The following is a 21,732-nucleotide window of genomic DNA, read 5'->3' as shown; positions in this document are numbered from 1 at the left end:
CCATGATGCTTTGCGGCAGATTGTAACGAATTTAGGCGCCATTTTCAAGTTGGGTTTTTTCCCCTGAGCAGAGTCGGGGAAACTAACACGGCAGGATTTTCGCTTTATTTTTTTAAATTTTTTTTTATTTTTTAAATTAAGCTGCACAATTTTCATTTTTGTGGATTATCACAGGGAATCCTCACCATAGAAGTCCAAACTATTCGACGGAAAATTAAAGGTGAGCGGGTTTTTTTATTTAACGTTAGCTGGGGTGATAGATAAACGTCATCCAGAGCCATTAAATCTGCTTAGCAGCAACACACACACACTCACACACACACTCACACTGAGGAGATGTGTTAAAGTAGTGTTAGATACTTCGCTTGATAATGGGCGGCTTCTGTATGAAATTTGTGGTATAATTTGTAGTATAGTAGGTGTGTACATCTGAAAGGAATGTTATATATGAATGATAGTATCGCTGTAACTAGCAGTAGTTTTTTAGTAAAGTCAACTAGCTTGGCTAGTTAAGCTGTTAGTCATGACTTTTACCTCTTCTAAACGCTAATAACCACAACTAAGTAGCCATATTTGTCGAGTTTTTGTTTCTTATTTAACAAACTTTTGTTTGGTTATGTTATCTACATTACTTGGTCCACAAAAAATATTTTCTTTGTGTCAGTGTTGTTTCTAAATATTTTTCGGGGAAAAAAATACTCAAACCTTAGCTAGCTAGGAAGGTAGGCAGGTTGACTAGCATACTATAACTGCATAACTATCCGAAAGCTGGCCAAGTCAGAAAATACTTCAGCTCTTGAGCTGTTAGCTGGCGAAGCTGCGACCGTTACACTTTTAAAATGTCGCCATAAAGTTGTTTTGTAGCTCGCACACACAACACCTCCATGTTCCCCTGTTTTCTGACTTGCATTCACAGGGGAGCTGGAGCACGCAGGTTGTGTCACCTACCCGTACAGCTAGCAGTATCATGTATATAATAATATATAATTTATATTATTTCCTTACTGAGATTACAAAATGTCTTCTTAACGGATTTGTAGACAGTGTGAGGCAGTAAGTGTAGCTAGCTAATGTAAATGGCGTGTTTGGCAGCGTCCATTGGTGCGTCCTGCCTGGAGTTGACAGAGAAACGTCACCATGTGTGTTTTCGTCGTTGTGGCAGCTCGCGCTTTGTCTGAGCACTCAAGTGTGTGTGTGTGTGTGTGTGTGTGTATAGTAGTTGGCCATCATGCAACACAAAACCATATTTTGCGGGGTGGGGTGGAGAATTCGCTACTTTTGAATTAGACTTGGCTCGTGCCTGCTTTGATTACTTTTGTCAGACCAAATTATAAGGAAGTTGTAATGCGCGCGTATTTTTTAATTTATTTTTTTATTATCATTATTATTTTACTTATTTTTCATGGTTAATATCTGACAACTTTTAAAACCTATTCGTGAAGGAGAACTTGCGGTTGCTTTTTTTTCCCTCTTTTTTTTTTTTTTTTTTTTTTTTTTACATGAACGTAGGTTGTGTGCACTGACAACAAACAAAGAACCAAGTTTGCTGTGTGTTATGGAGTGCAAGAAAATAATCGAGTCGATGCATCGTAAAATACGTCCCATGTCTAAGGATGCTTTTGTTGTCGGAGTGCACCTTTTTCTTTTCTTTTTTTTTCCACTTTTTTATAATTCCGATAAAGGATGGATGAGCACCGGCTACATCGAGCATCGACTTTTCGGATCTATTCCTCGTGATTGTCAGTTATATTTTTCCTTCAGATTTGTAGCATGCCCTCGAAAACGACTAAAAGCTCCTCGGCTGCGAAGCCCCGGGGGAAAGGGTCGCAGGATGACGGTGATGATGAGATGAAGGAAATAAAGCCTCATGGAGAAGTGCACGCAGATGATCAGGACGCACCGCAGACTAATGGTAAGAAACAAAGGGTTATTTATTCTAAGCAGAAGGACTTGTTTTGCCACAGGCTGAACTTTTGCGACATGGTGATCGTGTGGAAATAGTTTTGGGGTCTGATTTGAGTGATGTGTCATTATTGTTGCACAGTCGCTGGTCTATTTAAGTGAGAAAATAAGCTGCGTCTCATTAGTTAAACAAGACAAAGATTACTGCCTTTCAAACTGCTCGACTGTCTTTTTGTCTGAAAGAAGTTCACAGTGATGAGCGACCAGCCTCAGACAATATAATAATCTAACTTTAAGAATATTTTTATTTCAGAAACAGTGCTTGACACTACTTAGGAAAACTTTTGCGAAGCCCCGGTGCTAATGTGCATGTTTATATTAATAATCAGAAGTCGCTATACTTTTTTTTTTTTTTTTTTTTTTTTTTTTTTTTTTTTTTAAACCCGATTTTTTTTTTTTTTTTACACGTTAAAGCACTGATTAACACTTTACATGTAAGTGCAGTATTTAACTTCCCGACTCCTTTTTCCTCCACTTTGCCTGTTTTGTTTGTTTTTGTTTTGTTTGTGCTCCCCTCCCCCAACTCGCGCTTCTACACACGAAATTGAATGGTTTTGAATGGTGCGGAATAAAAGTTGCCCCTTGTCCCCCTCCTCCCCGGTGCAGATGCCGCTGGTGAGGCGGTGGATAACCGGAGCCTGGAGGAGATTCTCGGTAGCATCCCTCCACCCCCACCCCCCGCGATGACCAACGAACCGGGCGCTCCCCGCCTCATGATCACGCACATCGTCAATCGGAACTTCAAATCATACGCCGGGGAGCAGATCCTAGGGCCTTTCCATAAGGTACAATAACGCAGTTTATTACACCACTGACTCTTCTGGTGAACTAAATGTTTATAGGTAACAGTTTTAGTTTGTTGGTATTAAAATGTAGTAGGTGTGTGTGATGAAGTTAAACAGTCTGGCCACACTCAGTAATCATGGACACTCATTCTGCCTAGTCTCATGATCAGTTTCCTCACCAGTGTATTTTCTCACTTCATATCTCACCCTCCATTTTGGTTTGTCCTTACTACTCGCTGTACAGTATATTGTATTGTATTGGTGAAGGTTGAATGTTAATTTTTTACACCTCTGGTTCTCAAATGTGGCTCAGAGACCCTCAGGACTCCTTGAAGCATAGCCAAGGGATCTGCTATTTTATTTATTTGTTTGTTTTATTTAGTGGTGGAAATCACAACCCAGCATTACCAAAGTAATTGCACTTATTATTGAAGTTGTCTAGTTGTCTGGTTTGACTGGACAAATGAATTGAAAGAGTTTAACCCAACCCTCAGAAAAAAAACAAGCAGTCTTGTAAATAATGCCAGTGGAAAGGTCAGGGATCGAACACTCAAAGCTGGCTCCAATAAATAGACTAATTTGAATTGTACAAATTTGAATAATTAGCCTAATAATTTAATATATTCATAAAATACATCAATCCCGAGGGGTGGAATTTATTTTACAGCTTAAAGGCTCCCTGGCTCAAAAGATATTAGGCATCCTCATAGACATCAAGATTTTATTTATTTATTTAATTTATGTTCTTAAAAACAGAACATGTTTTTAATCCCTTTCCTTTTCTCAATTTCCAGCGCTTTTCCTGTATCATCGGTCCAAACGGCAGCGGGAAATCCAACGTGATCGACTCGATGCTCTTCGTATTTGGATACAGAGCGCAAAAAATCAGGTCCAAAAAGCTGTCTGTGCTTATTCACAGTTCTGACGGGCACAAGGACATCCAGAGCTGCACTGTAGAGGTGCACTTTCAGAAGATTATCGACAAGGTAAAAACAAACAAATATATACATATACTATACACATATATTTATACATTTTTACATACACACACACACACAATGGTAATATGTTGTATTTCCTTATGACACAGCAACTGTTCACATTGCATATTTTATTTAGCTAGCAGTATGCTGTGATTTTATTTTAATTGTTAGTACCTCTCTCTCTTAACCTGACATCTGTAGTTTCAAGTGTAGTGTATTTTGTGATTTTTAAATTTAAGAAATCAGCTGATAAATGTTGGTGTAGACTCAAAGCAGTTAAATGCACAAGACTGTAAGTTAGCTGTGGTGCTCTACATTTATTTATTTATTTACTTATTTGTTTGTTTATTGTGAAAATAGTGGTTTGTGTGTGCAGTCATGTGGCTCATTAATAGACTTTTTTTTGTGTTTTTGTTTGTTTTGAAGAACCTATCTGAATTTTGCTGCGAATTTGGGTAAATTTGTGGGGATTTATTTCTTGCTATTGGACCTAGTGGTGTTCTCAAAAATGAACAGGAAGAATAATTTGATAGAAGTGAGTAGGACAATATGAGAAAAAAACAGATATTTAAACTAATACAGGATTAAATATTTAAACATTATTTTTAAATAATCTATTATTTTGATGATGCAATTTATTGATTTACTTTATATAAAAGAGGCCCTGAACAGCACATTTTTATTTTTAGATATGGTGTTCGTGTGTGTTTATGCTCATTGCTACTGTGTCGGTCACACTACAATGAGCTCCACACTTCCCCCTGGATTATTTGCTTATAAGGATCTGGCAAGACTCCCCCCACCCCACCCCTGTTTTTTTTTTATTTTTTATTTTATTTTTTTCTTCCCCTCTCCTCTATTTCTTTAAAATAATGTCAAATAGTCTCTCTCTCTCTCTCTCTCTCTCTCTCTCTCTCTCTCTCTCATATACACACACACACGATTTTCTTTGGTAGATGCAAATGAGCAGTCATGGTGAATGTGTGTCTGACAGGGGATCTGGTGCCGGCATTTCTGTACTTTACTATGTTTAATGCAGCTGGACCAGTAATTTGGGCTGTTTGCTGCATGTGCTGAATAGCTGTGCTGCTGTTTCTGTGCCCCTCCCCCATTTCAGGAAGGAGATGACTACGATGTCATCCCTGACAGCAAGTTTTACGTTTCAAGAACTGCCGGTAAAGATAATTCCTCATCCTACCACATCAATGGCAAAAAGGCAACCTTCAAAGATGTTGGAATTTTGCTCCGTAGCCATGGCATTGACCTTGACCACAACCGATTTCTCATTCTACAGGTAACAAGTCTGTTCTCTAAAATGTATTTCAGTTTTTCTTTATACATAAGTTGTGTTTAACCCATGCCATTATTATTTTATCTCCTCTTGCTGCTGACCTTTCCTGCCCTCTTTATGTAAGGGCAACTTTTCAATTTTAAAACATTAGGTTAATAAATAGTTAGTTAAGCGGGACCGCAGCTGACATGACACCAGACCTTAGACTGCTATAGCAGCGCATCATGGTTTTCAACATTGCCAAAAAGGTGCAAACCATAATTTGCTGCTTTAGAGTTTTAAGGGGATTGCAAAACCGGAGCCACTGCTGCATTTTGAGAAAAAAAATCATTTGGTATTTCATCTGAACTATCCAATTAAGGTCAGAGGTCAACAATTCTGCTTTATGCCTTCCCCACTTTAGCAGCACGTAAATATTGGTGTGTGAGAAAATACAGTCTAACCCCAATATTACTTGTGCTGCTTCAGTGAGGCAGGGTCATGCACACTCATTCAGTTTTTTTCCTTTCAGCTGTATTTCAATACTGCCTTGTGGCCATTATCATTATTATTATTGTTATTATTATTTTTTACATTTATTTCATTTGTTCTGTGTCTGATTTTTTTTTTTTTTTTTTTTTTTTTTTTTATATATGTATAATTTTTTTACATTAGTTTATTTTAGAATTTTTTGGTGAGCAATGAAATATTGCTTTTTGTTGAGCTTGTTCTAAGTATGCTGTTATTGTGAGTTTAATGGTCTACTGCCCCTCAGCAGTTTGTATTATTCTGGATAATTATTTTGTATTAGTGTTTTCCTGCATCAACGTTAATTTATTAATATGCATAAATAATGTAGATTAATTGCATTGATGTGGGTGAGGAAAATCCTATGACTGATTTGTTCTGTACACCATATGGTCTTATGCACTTATCATTTATAATAATTTATTTGTGTGTGTTCATCTGTCGTATTTCTTTTCCTTTATCTTTGTTTTATCTGTGTTTGCTCCTGTTACACTGAAATACATTCACACCTGTTTCTTTATGAGGTTAGTTAAAGTTAGTTTCTCTAAACTAAGGTTCATACTGAGCCTTAGTTTAGAGAAATATTTTAAATTCTTTATGGCAAAAATCATTTTAGTCCAGGATTTGACTCAGCTGGCTTGTGGAAAGTGCAGATATCAGATTTCCTGTTTGTGTTTATTATTAATAATAATAATAATAATAATAATAATAATAATAATAATAATAATAAATATTATTATTTATTTATTTATTTATTTTTTAAATAGTCTTGACATGCATGGTTTGGCATATTTAAAATTGCAATGGTTTGAATTTTTGATTTTGCCAATGAAGGAAGGTTTTTATGCACTTGAATCAACAGTTTAAATCTATTTTATACATTTTTAAACCTCAACCTTCAACAGCCTCTAGTTATACCAGTTCTTATATATTTAGCCCTATTTGTTAACTTGTGACAGATAGAGAGAAGGCTGAACTAGTCTAAGGGGTGTGTGTGTGTGTGTGACTGCTTATTTTCATCAGGGAGAAGTGGAGCAGATTGCGATGATGAAGCCCAAAGGCCAGACGGAGCATGATGAAGGCATGCTGGAATACCTGGAGGACATCATTGGCTCCTGCCGACTCAAAGAGCCCATCAACACGCTGTGCAGACGAGTGGAGCTACTAAATGAGCAGAGAGGGGAAAAGGTGAGAGGAAACACCTGCTTGAACCTCTTAAGTGATTCATTCTTACACTGTTTGTGTTTATGCTTTCAGTCTAAGAAAATCATGTGGGGAATATTTTAGGTGTGAACAATTAGAGTTTAGTTAGTGGTAGAAAAGGAGACCCTGCTGTTGTTACAGTAAGCCAGATCAGTTTTATATTACATTATATATTATTATATTTTATATTACATTACATTTTTACATCAACTTATATGGTTAAATATGGCAGAATTTAGACTGCAGTATCTTCTCTACATTAGTGTGAAAATCACTAAAATTAATTTATGAATTGTTTAGCTCTAGTAAGAGGGTGTTGTCTGCATAGTGCTGGGTTCTCAGGTCTCTGGCTGAAGATACTCACATACTGAACATGGTATCTTCCTGTACTTGTTTATTTTGGGAGCAAGATTATTATTATTTTTTTCTCTTTTCTTTTCTTACAATGCCATGTTTGATTTGTGTGATTTATTTAATTTTTTTTATTGTGTATAATATTGCCATGTTTTACTGATGTTTTTGATAAAGTTCTCTGGTCATGGACATCTTGTTTCTCACCACAAGCTTCTTTCTTAAAAGGCTGAGCATGAGGAAATGAAAAACGGGGCATAGGTACTTGTTGCTATGTATGTTATACTCTAGGGCTTCTAGGGTTTATTAGCTCCATTTACACCTTGCATTAGCAATAATTTTCAGCGAGCCCCTCTGAGGTGATCTTGTTCCCATTAAGCTCAGATCACAGTTAGGTGTTAAAAAATATTATACCCAAAGCCTTCAGGTTATAAAGTGTCTGAGCGCAGTGGTGTTTGTAGTATTTGTATTTGTTTTTTAAAATTATTTAATTACTGTAAGTGGTACCTACAGTGGGAATTCAGAATTAAAATTGTTTAGCTTTTATTATCCAGCTGACTTCACCTCAGAAGTTAAACGCAGTGAATAGAAATTTGTACATATGGTTTCATAAAATAATTTTTAAAATAAATATATAATCTCTTAAATATACAAAATAAATTTTGAATAAGTGTGCAAAGCATTTGTGTGGGTAGATCATTTGGCACACAAGACAAATTACACAAGGTAAAATGTCACAAGGATTTATGCTAAAAAAAAAAAAATATTCTGTTAAATTGTGAATGACTTTAAAATGAAGACTAAAGTCTAATCTAAATGTTGTAGTGCTGGATGACTGTAGTGAGTTATAGATGGCCCTAAGTTTAAAGTAAAAACACAAAAACAGTAACTGATAAATTGTGCACAATAACTGGATCTCCAAAGGAATTGCCTAAAAGTTGTTACAAGGGTTTTAGGTATGTAATTGTATTATTGCAAATGACCACAGGGAAAATATTGGGAAATCGTATGGCGTGTAATGTATCTAACATCCAGCTTGTGTGATCTGACTGTGTCCACTGTTGACTTTTCAAATTTAAGGCACAAGTGTACTTCTGTACTATCTAAAAGTGTATAAAGGAAAAAACAGTGCTTAAAGTACAGTGTGTATCACTTCGTCTTAAGATCTGTGCAGTTAATCATAAATTTTTAACCACAGGAGCTCTTCTTGCCAGAACAATGACCTTAAAGGTCCATAATAGCGGAACAGAGTAAAAATTGGAAATAATGGTGCCATTCCTGTTGCATGGCCAGCTGCATGTTCAGGGACTTGAATAAAAAAAATATATATATATATGAGATGTGTTGAAGATGGACTGATATTTCGAGAAGTAATGTTTGCTGTAATGCTAGGGTGGAAAATGGATAATTGTTCAGGGAACATTTGGTTATTTGTATTTCTTTTGCTGTTTAATTTTGCTATTGCATAATAGTAATTTAATTTGTTTAAATGAGAGAAATATTGACATTATCGTTTATCATGGAATATAACTGAAAATTGGCTAAAATAATTTTTAGCTATAGGTATGCGCATCCAGTCAGACTATAAAACTGAACAATTGCCTTAATCTACTGCAAAAAAACAAATCCACAATATCCAGCAACCTTAGCTAAAAAAAATAAACCATCATTTCGCCCTTTAGATTTCTATTTAATTTTAATTTTTAAAAAAGCACTATGGCAGACATCTTGTCACTGTGTGTGAATGTCTGTTTGTGAGGTGTTTTCCATATTATTTGGTCTTGATCCAGAGTTATTTGCATTTTGAAATTGACAGATGTCTTTTGTGGCCTTAGACTAAAGATGTAGCACATGTACCATGATTGCAGAAAATATGATTTTGACCTCAATATATGATGCTGATTAATTATAGTAAGAAAGAACCTTTTTGAATCTAGGTTTAAAAACCCATTAGTCAAACCTCCCTAATCAAATGGCTGGATAACTAATCAACTATTTGATCATTGTGACCAACCTTAGTATGGTCTAATTAAATGTAAAGGGTCTGTCTAAGTCACATTTGCTTCTGCATTTTCAGCTGAATCGCGTGAAGTTGGTGGAGAAGGAGAAGAACGCCCTGGAGGGTGAAAAGAATAAAGCAGTGGAATTTCTCACCCTAGAGAATGACATGTTTAAGAAGAGAAGCCAACTCTGCCAGTTCTATGTGTAAGGCCCACATGCACACTCAATAATTTAAGTTCTGATGGAAAGTTATAAGACAAAAAGGGAAGAGCTAAAGCTATAATTTTGCTCTAGGTCTCTTGGTAAATTACTCCTGAGTCCTAAAATTTGAATGCTGTTAATTTGCTGCATCCTGCTGCTCTGAGTTACAAACTGAAAGTCCGATGGCATAATACTGTAATCCCTTAGAGTTTATGACTGCATTCACAGAGATTACACTTCTTCTGTGAAACTGCCCTCATAATAGGGCAGAAACTGGGAATTGCAGTATGTTGAGTATTTGTTAGGGGCTATGTTAAGGATCAATAAGAACACTAATGGGTGATGGGCATCATGTGTTAATAAAATCTTGTGTTAATAAAATTAACATATTACAAACATCTATAATTATGAAGCAACAAGACCAAGATAATGGCTAATACAATCGATTATTTTGGGTGATTATGATGCATGAAACTTTCGAATGGCAGGACACTGAATATTGAATTTATTGAAATATTCAATATTATTCAATTTAATTATTCAATATTGAATAATTACCATTTAATTCATTTAGGGCTAAGATTGAAGAGCAAGTCCAGTGAATTTCATGAAATATCACGGTAATAAAACTACGATTCTAAGCTGTATTCTCTCTTATGATGATTTCTGACTTCAAATGAAAGTATGTTGCCGTTATTAGCCAAAAGAAAAGTACAAGGCGTGCAGCAACCGGTGTCCCAGATGTTTGAACACAGCGTGACAACAGCGAAAAAAAAAGAAAAAGGCCACTTCAGTTGTTCTTCACAAACTTTACATGCTTTACAAAAGTTTTTGTCTTTTGACCTTTCTGGCCGCTATTTCCCATGGCTTTAGAGTGTGTAGTATCCATTAAGACCTGTTAAATATTTTAATTACATTATTTCCATTAATCAAAATGGTAATAGATCATATCTGAATGATAATGGCTCTTTCATTGGCCTACAAGGCCGTGAAAGTCTACAACTGAGGATGGTCGACAGGTTTTTTTTTTTTTTTTTTCTTTTCTTTTCAAGTGTTTTCTTTTTTTTCCTTTTTGTAAATTAGACATGATTTGCAGCAGCGTGTGGCTGAAAAGGAAGCAGAAAAACAAGAGATCCAGGAGGACACCAAGGGACTGACTGAAAAAAGCAACCAGCTCACAGAGGAAATGAAGGGGAAGAATGAAGCCCTGAAGAATGTGGAGAAGTAAGATCGCAAAGGGCCTGACTCATTTGACCTCTGGGTTTTTCCCCCCCATGTGTGTTTGTGCAAGTCCCCATGATGCAGCTCAATCACGACAATATTTAGTTGGTATATCAGTTAGCTCCTGGTGTAGGCCCTATGTATTGTTTCTTTTGTATTCCCACAGCTAAAAGGATTGTGTGTTGAACTGCCTGTCCTGTACATTCACTTCATTACCCCACCCTCTGCTTTCACCGAAATGGTAACATGGGCACATTGAGAGCTCAAGTTTCTCAGCTTAGTCAAGGATTGTGTTGTCTCTCCAGGAAAGTGGGCAAGCTGACCAAGTTCATTGAGAGCCAGAAGGAGAAGTTCACCCAGTTGGACCTCCAGGACGTGGAGGTGCGGGAGAAGCTCAAGCACACCAAGAACAAGACCAAGAAACTCCACAAACAGCTGCAGAAGGACAAGGAAAAGGTGTGTGTAATAATAGAGCGATGCTTGTTCTTCAAATATGTATGAGCATTAAGTATTTTATAAAAAGAAATTTGGTGCATGATTTTAGGAGATAAGACATAGCCTGCTGTGTGTGTGTGTTGCTAATGAGCACTGTTTCTAGTCTGAATGTTAACAGGATTGTATGAATGTAATATTGTTTAAATTGACATACAATTTACAACCAATGATATTTCTGACCAAAGAAACCACCTATTATAGTTGTGATATCAGCACAGTGGTGCTTATTCCTCATGACACATGTTCGAGTGGCTTGAATGAATCTGCGTCTGATGCACGAAACTGTCATGACATCAAAATGAGCAGTGCTTTGCAAATGATGTGTAGTGCGCTATTAATACTTGTACAGAAGTTCTAAAAACACTGACAGATGAAGTGTGTATTTTTTGCTCTTAAGTCTGAACTATGAATTGGAAGAGGCAGAGCCACCAGAGGGTATTGCGGTTTATATTTTGCTGAAAAGCTAACAGAGTAAGAGTGCCACTTCGCAAATGCAAATGAGCAAAAAATTTGCAACCAACTTTCTGGGTTTTAAAATTGCTTCTTTTGTTCCTGGTCTGGCTGTTCTCTTTCCATTTAGTGCCAAATGTTAGCATGTGAATTAAAACTTTTTTCTTTTTTTTTTTTTAAATAAATAAACACAATATTAACATTTTAGGTAATAGGTGAGAGATGTCTATGACCATTTGAGGTTGTTTCTCTTGAGATTGTTCTTATAGTGTGTATGAACTAGGGATAAAACTGTATTTTAATATGATCACTGTTGGTTTGTAATGTCTAATTTATGACTTGTGAGTTTGTGGACAAACCAAAACCATTGCATGTTCTAGTAAGTTTGAAAAGATGTGACAGTTTTACTACTGTTTTGCATTATCTTTCTCGATCCCTCCCCTCCTGCGTAGGCTTTCTTAAAACCAAAACAATCCGTTGGTCATAAATAGGAGTGAGATTTTCGGGGGTCATGGAGGCAGGGCAGTTTGGCTCCCTGGGGTGCCGTGTTCTGTGAGATGCCTGTGAAGTATGACTTTATGTAACAATTGCAGCCGAGTTTCCCTCTTTAGGGCTGTGCTCTGTAACTGTTTGGAGGATTTTTTTTTTTTTTTTTCTCCCCCTTCCTCTTGATTTAATGTCTGCCACATTTCAATAGATATTGCAGTGAAACTGTGATTACATACTTTAATTCTGTTATGCAAACAGATGAGCAAATGTAATGCCTTACTACACACCTTTTTGAAAAATTGGAGGAAGTTGATCCACATTGATGCATAATCAGTCTTTAAGATATTCTCTCTCTCTCTCTCTCTCGTCAGTTGGAGGAAGTGAAAAACGTTCCAGCCAGCAGTGAAAAGATCATCACAGAGGCTTCTGCCCAGAAAGAAATGTTGGAGAAAGAGAAGGTTAAGGAGGAAGCAGCTCTGGCCCAGGTGATGGAGCGCCTGAAGGAGGAGACCAGTGGCTTGCAGCAGGAAAAGGAGGTTTGCTATCAACTGATACTTAATTTAATCTACATGCTTTGGAGAATGCTACAGTCATGTGAATGTAACAGTCAAGCTAAAGTAAAACTTTGCCTCTTTTCTTCAGCAAAAAGAGAAGGAGCTTCTGGAGCTAAGTAAAGCTGTGAATGAGACCCGCTCGCAGATGGACGTAGCTCAGTCAGAGCTGGACATCTACCTGAGTCAGCACAACACAGCCGTTTCACAGCTCAACCAGGCTAAGGAGGCCCTACAGGGAACTGCTGACACACTCAAAGACAGAAGAGCTGCCATCAAAGAGCTGAAGGTCAAAGTTCCCAAGTGTGAGCAGGAGCTTAAAAAGGTGTGCGCACAGTGTTTTATATTTGTGTTACAGAATTAGTTGAAAGTTGACTAAAAAAGCTAATTGCTGAAGTTTGACTGGGATACAATGGGGATACTATGATCAGCAAAACTTGTTTATGGGAAAATTTATAGTTGTCACATAAAGGCTTTTTAGTGTTTAATCCAATATTGTGTGTGTGCAGGATGAAGAGGAGCTGAAGCAGATTTCTGAGCAGGATGGAGAGGCCCAGGCTATGGTCAGGGACATAAGGCAGAAGGTTGAAGAGGCCAAGTCCTCTCTGTCCACCACCCGCAGCCGAGGCAAAGTGCTTGACGCACTCATGCAGCAGAAACGCAGTGGCAAGATCCCTGGCATCCTGGGACGTCTGGTGAGATACATAATACAAAAGTGTTCAAGTGTTTCCCTTTTGAGCATTTAAAGTGTTGGCCTTTAAGCATAACTGAGAGCTTTTCATGCTGTTTCACTCCAGGGTGATCTGGGAGCTATTGAGGAGAAATATGACATTGCTATCTCATCAAGTTGTGGCGCACTCGATAACATTGTGGTGAACACCATTGACACAGCTCAGAAATGTGTCACCTTCCTTAAGGCCCAGAATATTGGAGTGGCGACCTTCATTGGTCTAGATAAGGTACAAATACTTTTTTGTATGAATGTACTTGGGTAATGTGTAGTGCAGCAGGCGGTGGAATTTGAAAGCAAGCACTATAGTTACGGCATTGAGGTGTTTGTGTATGCATACCAAATTAGTTTTGCAGAAATAAATAGGAAGCAGGATTTATTTTCTTTCTCTGGATGTTAAACCTGCCTGCCTGCCTGCCAGGTAACTATGAATAAAAATAACAGCCTGGACATGAAATCCGGGTGCTCAAGCTTTGTCCACTTGTAAACCAAATTGCTTAATCAGCCTCAGCATACTGGCATCGGTAAGGGTAAATATAAATAGTATTGGCAAAACTACTTGCCCACATTACTTGTCTTCAAACACCTATAACTTCTCTCAGTGTAAGCTCTTTATGTAAATATAAATACTGATCTGTACTAACTTGACTAAACTAATTATTTTCGTAGATGAAGGTCTGGGAGAAAAACATGAGAGCCATCTCCACACCAGAGAACATTCCCCGTTTGTTTGATATGGTCAAAGTAAAGGATGATTCCGTCCGTCCCGCCTTCTACTTCGCCCTGAGAGACACCCTGGTGGCTAAAGACCTGGAGCAGGCGACTAGAGTGGCCTTCCAGAAAGACAAACGCTGGAGAGTGGTCACTCTGCAGGGACAGATCATCGAACAGGCTGGTAAAAAAAAAAAAATTTGTGTTGATTGTAGTATGCTTGTATCAAATACCAAAAAAGCACACTATTTGGATTTGATTTTCTCTTACGACAATTTGTGCACTCACCCTCAGGCACTATGACGGGAGGAGGAGGGCGTGTAATGAAAGGGAGAATGGGCTCTTCTATTGGCACTGAAGTCACACAGGAACAGGTGAGATCATGAACCCGACTCCATCTGTTGCACATTTTAGACCACTTTTCTACCACATCCTCATGCATCTGTATCTGTGTGTGTAGCTGGACAAAATGGAGAGTGCATTAAAGGAGAAGGTGGCGCAGCTGCAGGGCTGGCAGCAAAGGAAACAGCAGCTTGAGGAGAGTGTGCACAAACAGAGACAGGAGCTCAGAGACATGAAGAACACGTTGGAGAAATACACAGCCAGCATTCAGGTCAGCCAAAATACACACCTCCAAAAGGCTCGCTGAACGCTTGACAGCTTTAAAAGGAAAGAACACATACTCGTGTTATCTTAACATCTCTGTGCATTTTAATCAAAACACACCACTGCATGAAGGACAGCGCAGTTTTCCACAAAGCAATGCACTTTTATAACTGTGTTATTCTATAGAGTCTTGAGGAGCAAGAGATTCACCTGAAGTCTCAGATAAAGGAGCTGGAAGCAAATGTTATTGCTGCTGCCCCAGACAAAGCCAAGCAAAAACAGATGGAGAAAAACCTGGAAGCCTTCAAGAAAAGTAAGATTGCTGTGTGATGATATGCATTTGTACAGTGAGACCTCATTTTAATAAAATTGTATTGTCAAAGTCACAGTGGTACTTTAACATGCATCAGGGAGTACCACAGCAAAAGTGCTGTGGACCTGCAGGACAAAAGCTTCTGAGCTGTGCTTGATGAATGCAGCATTCCTCAGGCTAAAAGTAGGTTTGATCTGTTGTCTCTTAAAAGATTATGAGGCTGCATCCAGCAAGGCAGGAAAGGTTGAAGCTGAGGTGAAACGACTCCACAACCTAATTGTGGACATCAACAGCCATAAGTTGAAGGCCCAACAGGATAAACTGGATAAGATCAACAAAGAGCTTGATGAGTGTTCATCAGCAATCACCAAAGCCCAAGTGGCTATCAAGACGGCAGGACGGTACGTGAACTTTCCCTCTGCTGAAACTTGTGGAAAAGGGTGACTAATTGTGTTTTTCCACCAAACAGTGTCTTGACTCAGCAGATTACCCATAATCCTCCTCATTGTTGTCCTTTCAACCGCCAAGCCATACATGTGCTGAATTTGGTTACCGTTCTTGCCCAGGTGGTGCAAGCCAAGCCACTACGTACGGGTAGAGCTAAAACGAGGCAACATATTGGTAACAGCAATTTAATGTTACTATTTAGCTTGATCTTGTATGTGTTCCCTGTGAAGTACAATCAGACATCATCTAGTTAGGGCAAATCTCAACCAACGTCTTAACTTTTTTTTTTCTTTTTCTTTTTAAAAAGAGATTAATCCACAGAAAGTCACAAAGTTTTTTTTTTTTTTTTTTTTTTTTTTTTTTTTTTTTTTAAATTTTTATAAACTACTACTAGTGCCACCTGAAAACTATACCCATGAAAGTAGTAGGAGTTTCTCTGGAGGTTATGTGATGGAAACCAGACACGTGCGCTCTGCCAGGAAATGGACAGTCCTGGGTTTGGATTTATTGCCCAGCCATGGCAAGCTCCATTGTTTGGCGGAGAAGCACTAAAATGTACACGTTGCTCACTTTAACTGCTCACAAGTTTATCTATGCTATGAATGTTTATGGATGGGTTGAGCAGACACTGTAAATTACTAGGCAAATTAGGTCCTTAAATACACTGCCAGGCAAAGGATTTAACACCTGAAGTTGCTTTATTGCAATTTAATAACTATTATTGCCACCAAAAAATAAAAATATACAATTACATAGTCAAAACAAGCATTCTACCAGCAACAGTACATTTTAGGATTTCCTCACAACAAACCTCTGAGCTCTGTTAAAGTAGGTGCACTTGGAGGATAGACATGTTAAGCCCAGTGATAGACTCACAGGCAGAAATAATGAACAGAATTATTGGAGTGAAAACTCCACGGATTAATGACGTGTTTTCCAGTATTTGTTAGATAAAGCCTATCTTCCAGATGTGGTAATCATCCGCAGGAGTGTCACTGTGAATATGCTTATTTTTAAGCGTATTTTACACCAGAAGTGATGAGACAGCCGCACTTTGACACCTAATTGACAAGTGTCAGTGTAGGCAGGGTGTAGGGCAATTATTATTTTATGCACTGGGTTAGTGAATATAACCTGCAAAAGGCCAGATTATGAACATGTGTTGCCACTGTATATACAGTTGGGGTCACAAGTTTACATACACCTTACAAGTTTACATACATTTTACTTACGACAACTGAAGTACTCATACACAACTATTACAAAAGGTGCAAACATTCACTGATGCTCAAAAAGGCAACACACGACATTAAAATCCAGGGCGTGTAAACTTTTGAACAGGATGATTGGTGTAAATTATTACTTTGTCTTCTGGGAAACATGTAAATATCTTGTGTAGCTTCTGAAGGGCAGAACTAAATGGAAAAAAAAAGATCTTTTAAAAAAACAATTTACACCAATCATCCTGTTTAAAAGTGTACACCCCCTGGCTCTTAATGTATCATGTTGCATTCTTGCATCAGTGAATGTTTAGACCTTTTGTAATAGTTGTGTACGAGTCCCTCAGTTGTCCTCAGTGTGAAAAGATGGATCTCAACATCATATAGCCAAAGTTGGAAAGGGGTCAAATATGCAAAAGATGCTAGAAAAGCAAAGAATGTGCAGGACCTGGAGGATTGTTCTGAAGAACAGTGGGCAGTTTAACTGCTCAGGACAAACAAGAGACTCATGAAAACATAAACAAGTGTATGTAAACTTTTGAACTGGTTCATTTGTGTAAATTCAGTTATTACTGTGTCTTGTGGACTTTATGTAAACGTTACGCGAGAGAGCTTATTCAGGGCAGCACTAAATTTAAACTGTTTTTGATGGGCATATTGTGCTAGAACACAGGCTAAGAATGGTCAGTATGTTCTCTTATAGGAAAGCTACCATTTTTCACCATTTCAAATTTAAGCAACTTGCATCAAGTAATAAAATAAGCAGTTTTGACTGTTACTTCAACGAACCCCATTGTTTTCTTGACAGTAATCTGAAAAAGGCAGAGGAGACGGTTACGCGACTGGAAACTGAGATTGCAGAGAATGAGAAATTAATGGAGGAGCTCACAGAGCAGCTGAAGAAACTGGAGGATCAAGCAGGAGAGATCATGAAGTCCTGCCAGGAGGCTGAGGTATGTAGCTGTGCACATGTATTAACATATAGCTTACATCATAAAAAAGGTCTATCTCTTCATTTTAAATATTGTTAATTATAGTATTTGTGAGTTTGAATTATGGAGGGAAAATACTTATTCGATATACGGCCACTGAAGCCCTGCTTCTGAAATTTGTAGTGAACAAACCAAGCAAAAAATTAATCTAAATTGAAACACAGAAAAAAAAGGTACTTAGTTGTTTTGTCAATTCAGTAGCCCAGGTACCCAGTGCAAGCTATTAGTTTTCTTATCTGGGGTGATGCGATGCACCTTGATGCTGTAACTTCTGAGCATGTGCCTGAATCCCAAAGCCTGCTGCAATACATGCACTGGCTTTGTCGAAATCTGTTTTTTAAAATATGAATGGCTTTAACTAAGCGGATTAATTAGCATGCACGGACAACGGACAATCTTTTCAGAATCAGGAACACGCAGGCATTTGGAAACACTGATGAAACAAAATACTATGCTGTACAAACCCATCAAATAACTGCCCTGCTTACTACATATGTTCACTTCATGGTTAAAAATAGCCAGACTTTAATATTTTACTTGCAATGACAGGACACCACAGCTCACAGCCAAAATGTTGGACAAAGACTAGCTGACCTTTCGTCGGATGCAAACAAGATGTGCTACATTAAACTTTGTTATAAGAGGATAATGATCATATGCTCGTTCATTTCCCTTAGACTGTAACTAATTATTTAGCCTGGGCAACCAAAATATGGGACTGGGCCGCACGCTAGAGCTTTCACACTTACCGTTAGTGCTGACCATGTGTATGATCTACCTCCCCTGTAGGAGGCGATGCCTGAGGTGCAGGAACAGCATCGGGGGGTCTTGCAGGAGATCAAGGCTCTTCAGGAACAAGAGCACGCTCTGCAGAAAGAGTCGCTGAATGTTCGGCTGAAAGTGGAGCAAATCGACACAGCCATCGCTGAGTGTCAGAATAAGATCAAACACTGGGAAAAAGAGGTATGCACTTGGACTAGGTAACTTAACAGCTTTCTATTTGTCCAATTGCGTAAACTCTTCCCAGACTTGTGGTTCTGTCTAAATATTACAGTAATTTATTGTTGTAATTTATTCTTTCCTTCCTCCTCAGTCCACAAAGCTTGCTCTGCACTCGATTGATGATAAACCAGCAGAGGAACTGCCTAAGCTGACCACAGAGCAGTTGGAGGCCATTAAAAGCCCAGATGTCATCAAAAACGAGATTGCTCTTTTGGAGGATCGCTGTGCCCAGATGAAGCCCAACCTGGGAGCTATAGCAGAGTTTAAGAAGAAGGTACGTGGACCTTGTTTTGAATATAGCAGTGATCTCCATTGTTTTTGCTATCTCTCTTGCAAATGTTAAAGCACAAATCATAAATGCAGAAATTTCCTGAATAGGGGGTTACCCTTTGAAATTTTCACAGTGTGATAATCCAGTTTAAAAATATCACGGTATTAATCGACCATTTAAAACATACAAGCTGATGGTGAAAATTATCTAAGGGGAAAAAAAAGATCAAATCCTTGTTTCTGAGAACAACTTTCAGATAAAAATCTCTTTTCCAGTATTTATCATGTTGTTGTAAGCTGAAAGAGAGTGGTTTTGATTTGAAAAGAAAATCAAACTAGCACTGCAGTATGCAGCCAGAAATAATTTGTTGTTTTGTATATTTCTGGCCAGCATGCCATGTTCCTCCGTGTGTTTTATAGTCATCATGTATTATAAAGTTTTGAACATGTTAGGAGCAGCAGCAGAGGTAGCAATATAACGCATTTACAACAGTAGCAGATTACACACCCAAAGGGTTTTCAGTACAGCTGTGTCCCATGCAGTCCAGAAGGAGGAGGACGCATTTGAGTTGACACATGAAACTCCAGTCGTTTGTGCAGATTTGCTGCAGTCTCTAACATGTTTGTGTGTGTACATGCAGGAGGAGCTTTATTTGCAGAGAGTAGCTGAGCTGGATGAGATTACCACCCAGAGAGACAACTTCAAGAGGAGCTGCGAGGACCTGCGGAAACAGAGACTGAACGAGTTCATGGCTGGCTTTAACATCATTACCAACAAGCTGAAGGAGAACTACCAGATGCTGACACTGGGGGGTGATGCTGAGCTGGAGCTTGTGGACAGCCTGGACCCTTTCTCTGAGGGCATCATGTTTAGGTAGGAACACCAGAGAGACTCAGGAATGTAACTTCCTGCACATGTTTTACATATGGAGCAGAGGTGGCTCAGTGTTTAAGGCTTTCATCGGCTGATCTGAGTGTTGAGCATTGGGTTGAAAGTGCTCAATTATCTCAAATCAAAGTTAAATTGTGGCCGCAAAGGTCCCCCCCCCCCCCCCCCCCCCCCCCCCATCGACTGTTCATCCAAAAAAAAAAAAAAAAAATAGCTTTTTCTGTACAAACACAGAACTGTGCAGGACTCATAAGCATTTTACATTAGCATCATTACTCAACTTGTCATCATAACTCAGTATTTCACATGGCCAACCTGGGTGTCATGCCAAAAGTCAGCATAATTACAATAGTTTATTTTTAAAATGAAAAATTAATAATCTGTGAAAATTCACTAAATAAATTCCTCTCCTTTCTCAGTGTGCGTCCTCCTAAGAAGAGCTGGAAGAAAATCTATAACTTGTCTGGAGGAGAGAAGACTCTGAGCTCTTTGGCTTTGGTCTTCGCGCTGCACCACTTCAAGCCCACACCTCTGTACTTCATGGACGAGATAGACGCTGCTCTGGATTTCAAGAATGTGTCCATTGTGGCCTGTTACATATATGTGAGTTTTCTTTGTCATCTTCCCATTTTGAGGATTTAGTGTTCCAGTGTTCTATTAAAGTATCCCAGAACATTTTGTTTTAAACCTTTAACTGTTTAAATTAATTGTTTAATGTTTGTTGTTTTAATCTTTTCATGTCTATTGAACTACTAAAATTGCAGAAATCAAAAATGCAAAAAGCTATGTCCCCACAAAAAGTCCCCACAACCTTTCACCATCTCGAAACGCTAGCTGGCTTGGTCACTGTTAGTCATCTAGCTCACATTTGGCACAGGTTAACATACGGCACTACTGTCATAATAGTGATGTTTTATATCCTTGTATCTGAGTTCAAGCAGATTAAAGCTTGGCTTAACATTTGAAAGAAACATTGCTTCAAATTTTTTTTATTTCCTCATGCTTGTTTAAAGCATTAATAGCCCATGCCTTCAAAATGACATTTTCTATCTTTCTTTTGTCACTCCTATCAGGAACAAACCAAGAATGCGCAGTTCATAATCATCTCTCTGAGGAACAACATGTTTGAGATGGCTGACCGCCTGATTGGCATCTACAAAACACACAACACCACTAAAAACGTGGGAATCAACCCCAAAACCATTGTCCTCAAAGACATTGAAGTTGCATCAGGATAAAACAACAAATATATCCTTGGACTTCTGTTGTCTTTGTCTGTGTTGATCGCTCTTAAATCTTTTTCTCTTGCACCTGTTTCCACATGATCACATCTATTTTTATTTTTTTTTTATTATTTTCTCCTGTGCAGGTTAAAGCAATTTAACCTTACTACAAATGCTGCTGTTTATACTATTAAACTTTATATAAAACATGAATTTAAATGTGTACTTTCCTTTTGAGTCTGTTGCTTGTAGCACACATTTAAACTATGTACAGATAAAATCTAAACTAGAATTTAAGTAGTATGCTGAAGTACTGCACATGTGAACTGGCTTTGTGAAGTACTGGCATTATTATAAACTAATTATATGAATAAGCTTACTTTGATCATGATCTGTTATTTCATAATCACAAACCGTTTCATGTAGGGAGGCACTGAAATGGAAATCTGTCTCTGGGGCAGGGTTTACAGAAGCCTTGTTTCACTCTTCACTTGTTTGTAAATGCCACTTTAAACAAACCAGATATCAGGTTATTTTTTGCTCTACGTGATCTAATGTTGCCAATGTCTGTAAACATCGTGAACATTATTGTTCAATTGCTCTTGTTCTGTGACCGTCACTCTCAGAGGTGCCAGTACTGTTAACATGAAAAGCCTGGCGGGCAGCGAGAAACAGGCTCGGGTTGTTTTTTTTTTTGTTTTTTTTTTAAACATGGGTGTGAAGCAGCAGGAAGAAACGGGCAGAAGCCCAGTGTGACCATTACTTAATGAGCTGCTCCTCCTTTTTTTTTTGTTTTCTTTTTGTTTGTTTTTCCCCTTCCTTCTTGGTTTGCACTGGCT

At 38.2% G+C, this 21,732-nt stretch overlaps 1 protein-coding gene across 1 annotated transcript; it reads left to right on the top strand.

The window, feature by feature from the left end:
* Nucleotides 1-4: 4 nt before the first annotated feature.
* smc4 (structural maintenance of chromosomes 4) lies at nucleotides 5-21,299 on the top strand. Its single transcript, XM_034297748.2, has 24 exons — nucleotides 5-220; nucleotides 1,762-1,912; nucleotides 2,569-2,747; nucleotides 3,542-3,733; nucleotides 4,848-5,024; nucleotides 6,552-6,716; nucleotides 9,160-9,287; nucleotides 10,368-10,508; nucleotides 10,811-10,961; nucleotides 12,311-12,475; nucleotides 12,582-12,815; nucleotides 13,000-13,185; nucleotides 13,288-13,449; nucleotides 13,890-14,115; nucleotides 14,226-14,305; nucleotides 14,392-14,544; nucleotides 14,724-14,850; nucleotides 15,062-15,251; nucleotides 17,326-17,470; nucleotides 18,299-18,472; nucleotides 18,603-18,785; nucleotides 19,423-19,655; nucleotides 20,090-20,273; nucleotides 20,744-21,299. Exons 2-24 carry the CDS (start codon nucleotides 1,771-1,773, stop codon nucleotides 20,906-20,908), a joined length of 3,882 nt encoding a protein of 1,293 aa, XP_034153639.2. The 5' UTR covers nucleotides 5-220; nucleotides 1,762-1,770; the 3' UTR covers nucleotides 20,909-21,299.
* Nucleotides 21,300-21,732: the final 433 nt, after the last annotated feature.

This window comes from Pangasianodon hypophthalmus, chromosome 21 (assembly GCF_027358585.1).
Source record: "Pangasianodon hypophthalmus isolate fPanHyp1 chromosome 21, fPanHyp1.pri, whole genome shotgun sequence".
Lineage (NCBI taxonomy): Eukaryota > Metazoa > Chordata > Actinopteri > Siluriformes > Pangasiidae > Pangasianodon > Pangasianodon hypophthalmus.
This window is presented reverse-complemented; position numbering and strand designations above follow the sequence as displayed.

Coding starts and splice junctions, on each gene's coding strand:
- smc4 (XM_034297748.2), top strand. CDS start 1,771: ATGCCCTCGAAAACGACTAAAAGCTCCTCGGCTGCGAAGCCCCGGGGG. Junction 5,025..6,551: donor ACCGATTTCTCATTCTACAG/GTAACAAGTCTG, acceptor TATTTTCATCAG/GGAGAAGTGGAGCAGATTGC. Junction 14,116..14,225: donor ACAGATCATCGAACAGGCTG/GTAAAAAAAAAA, acceptor ACTCACCCTCAG/GCACTATGACGGGAGGAGGA.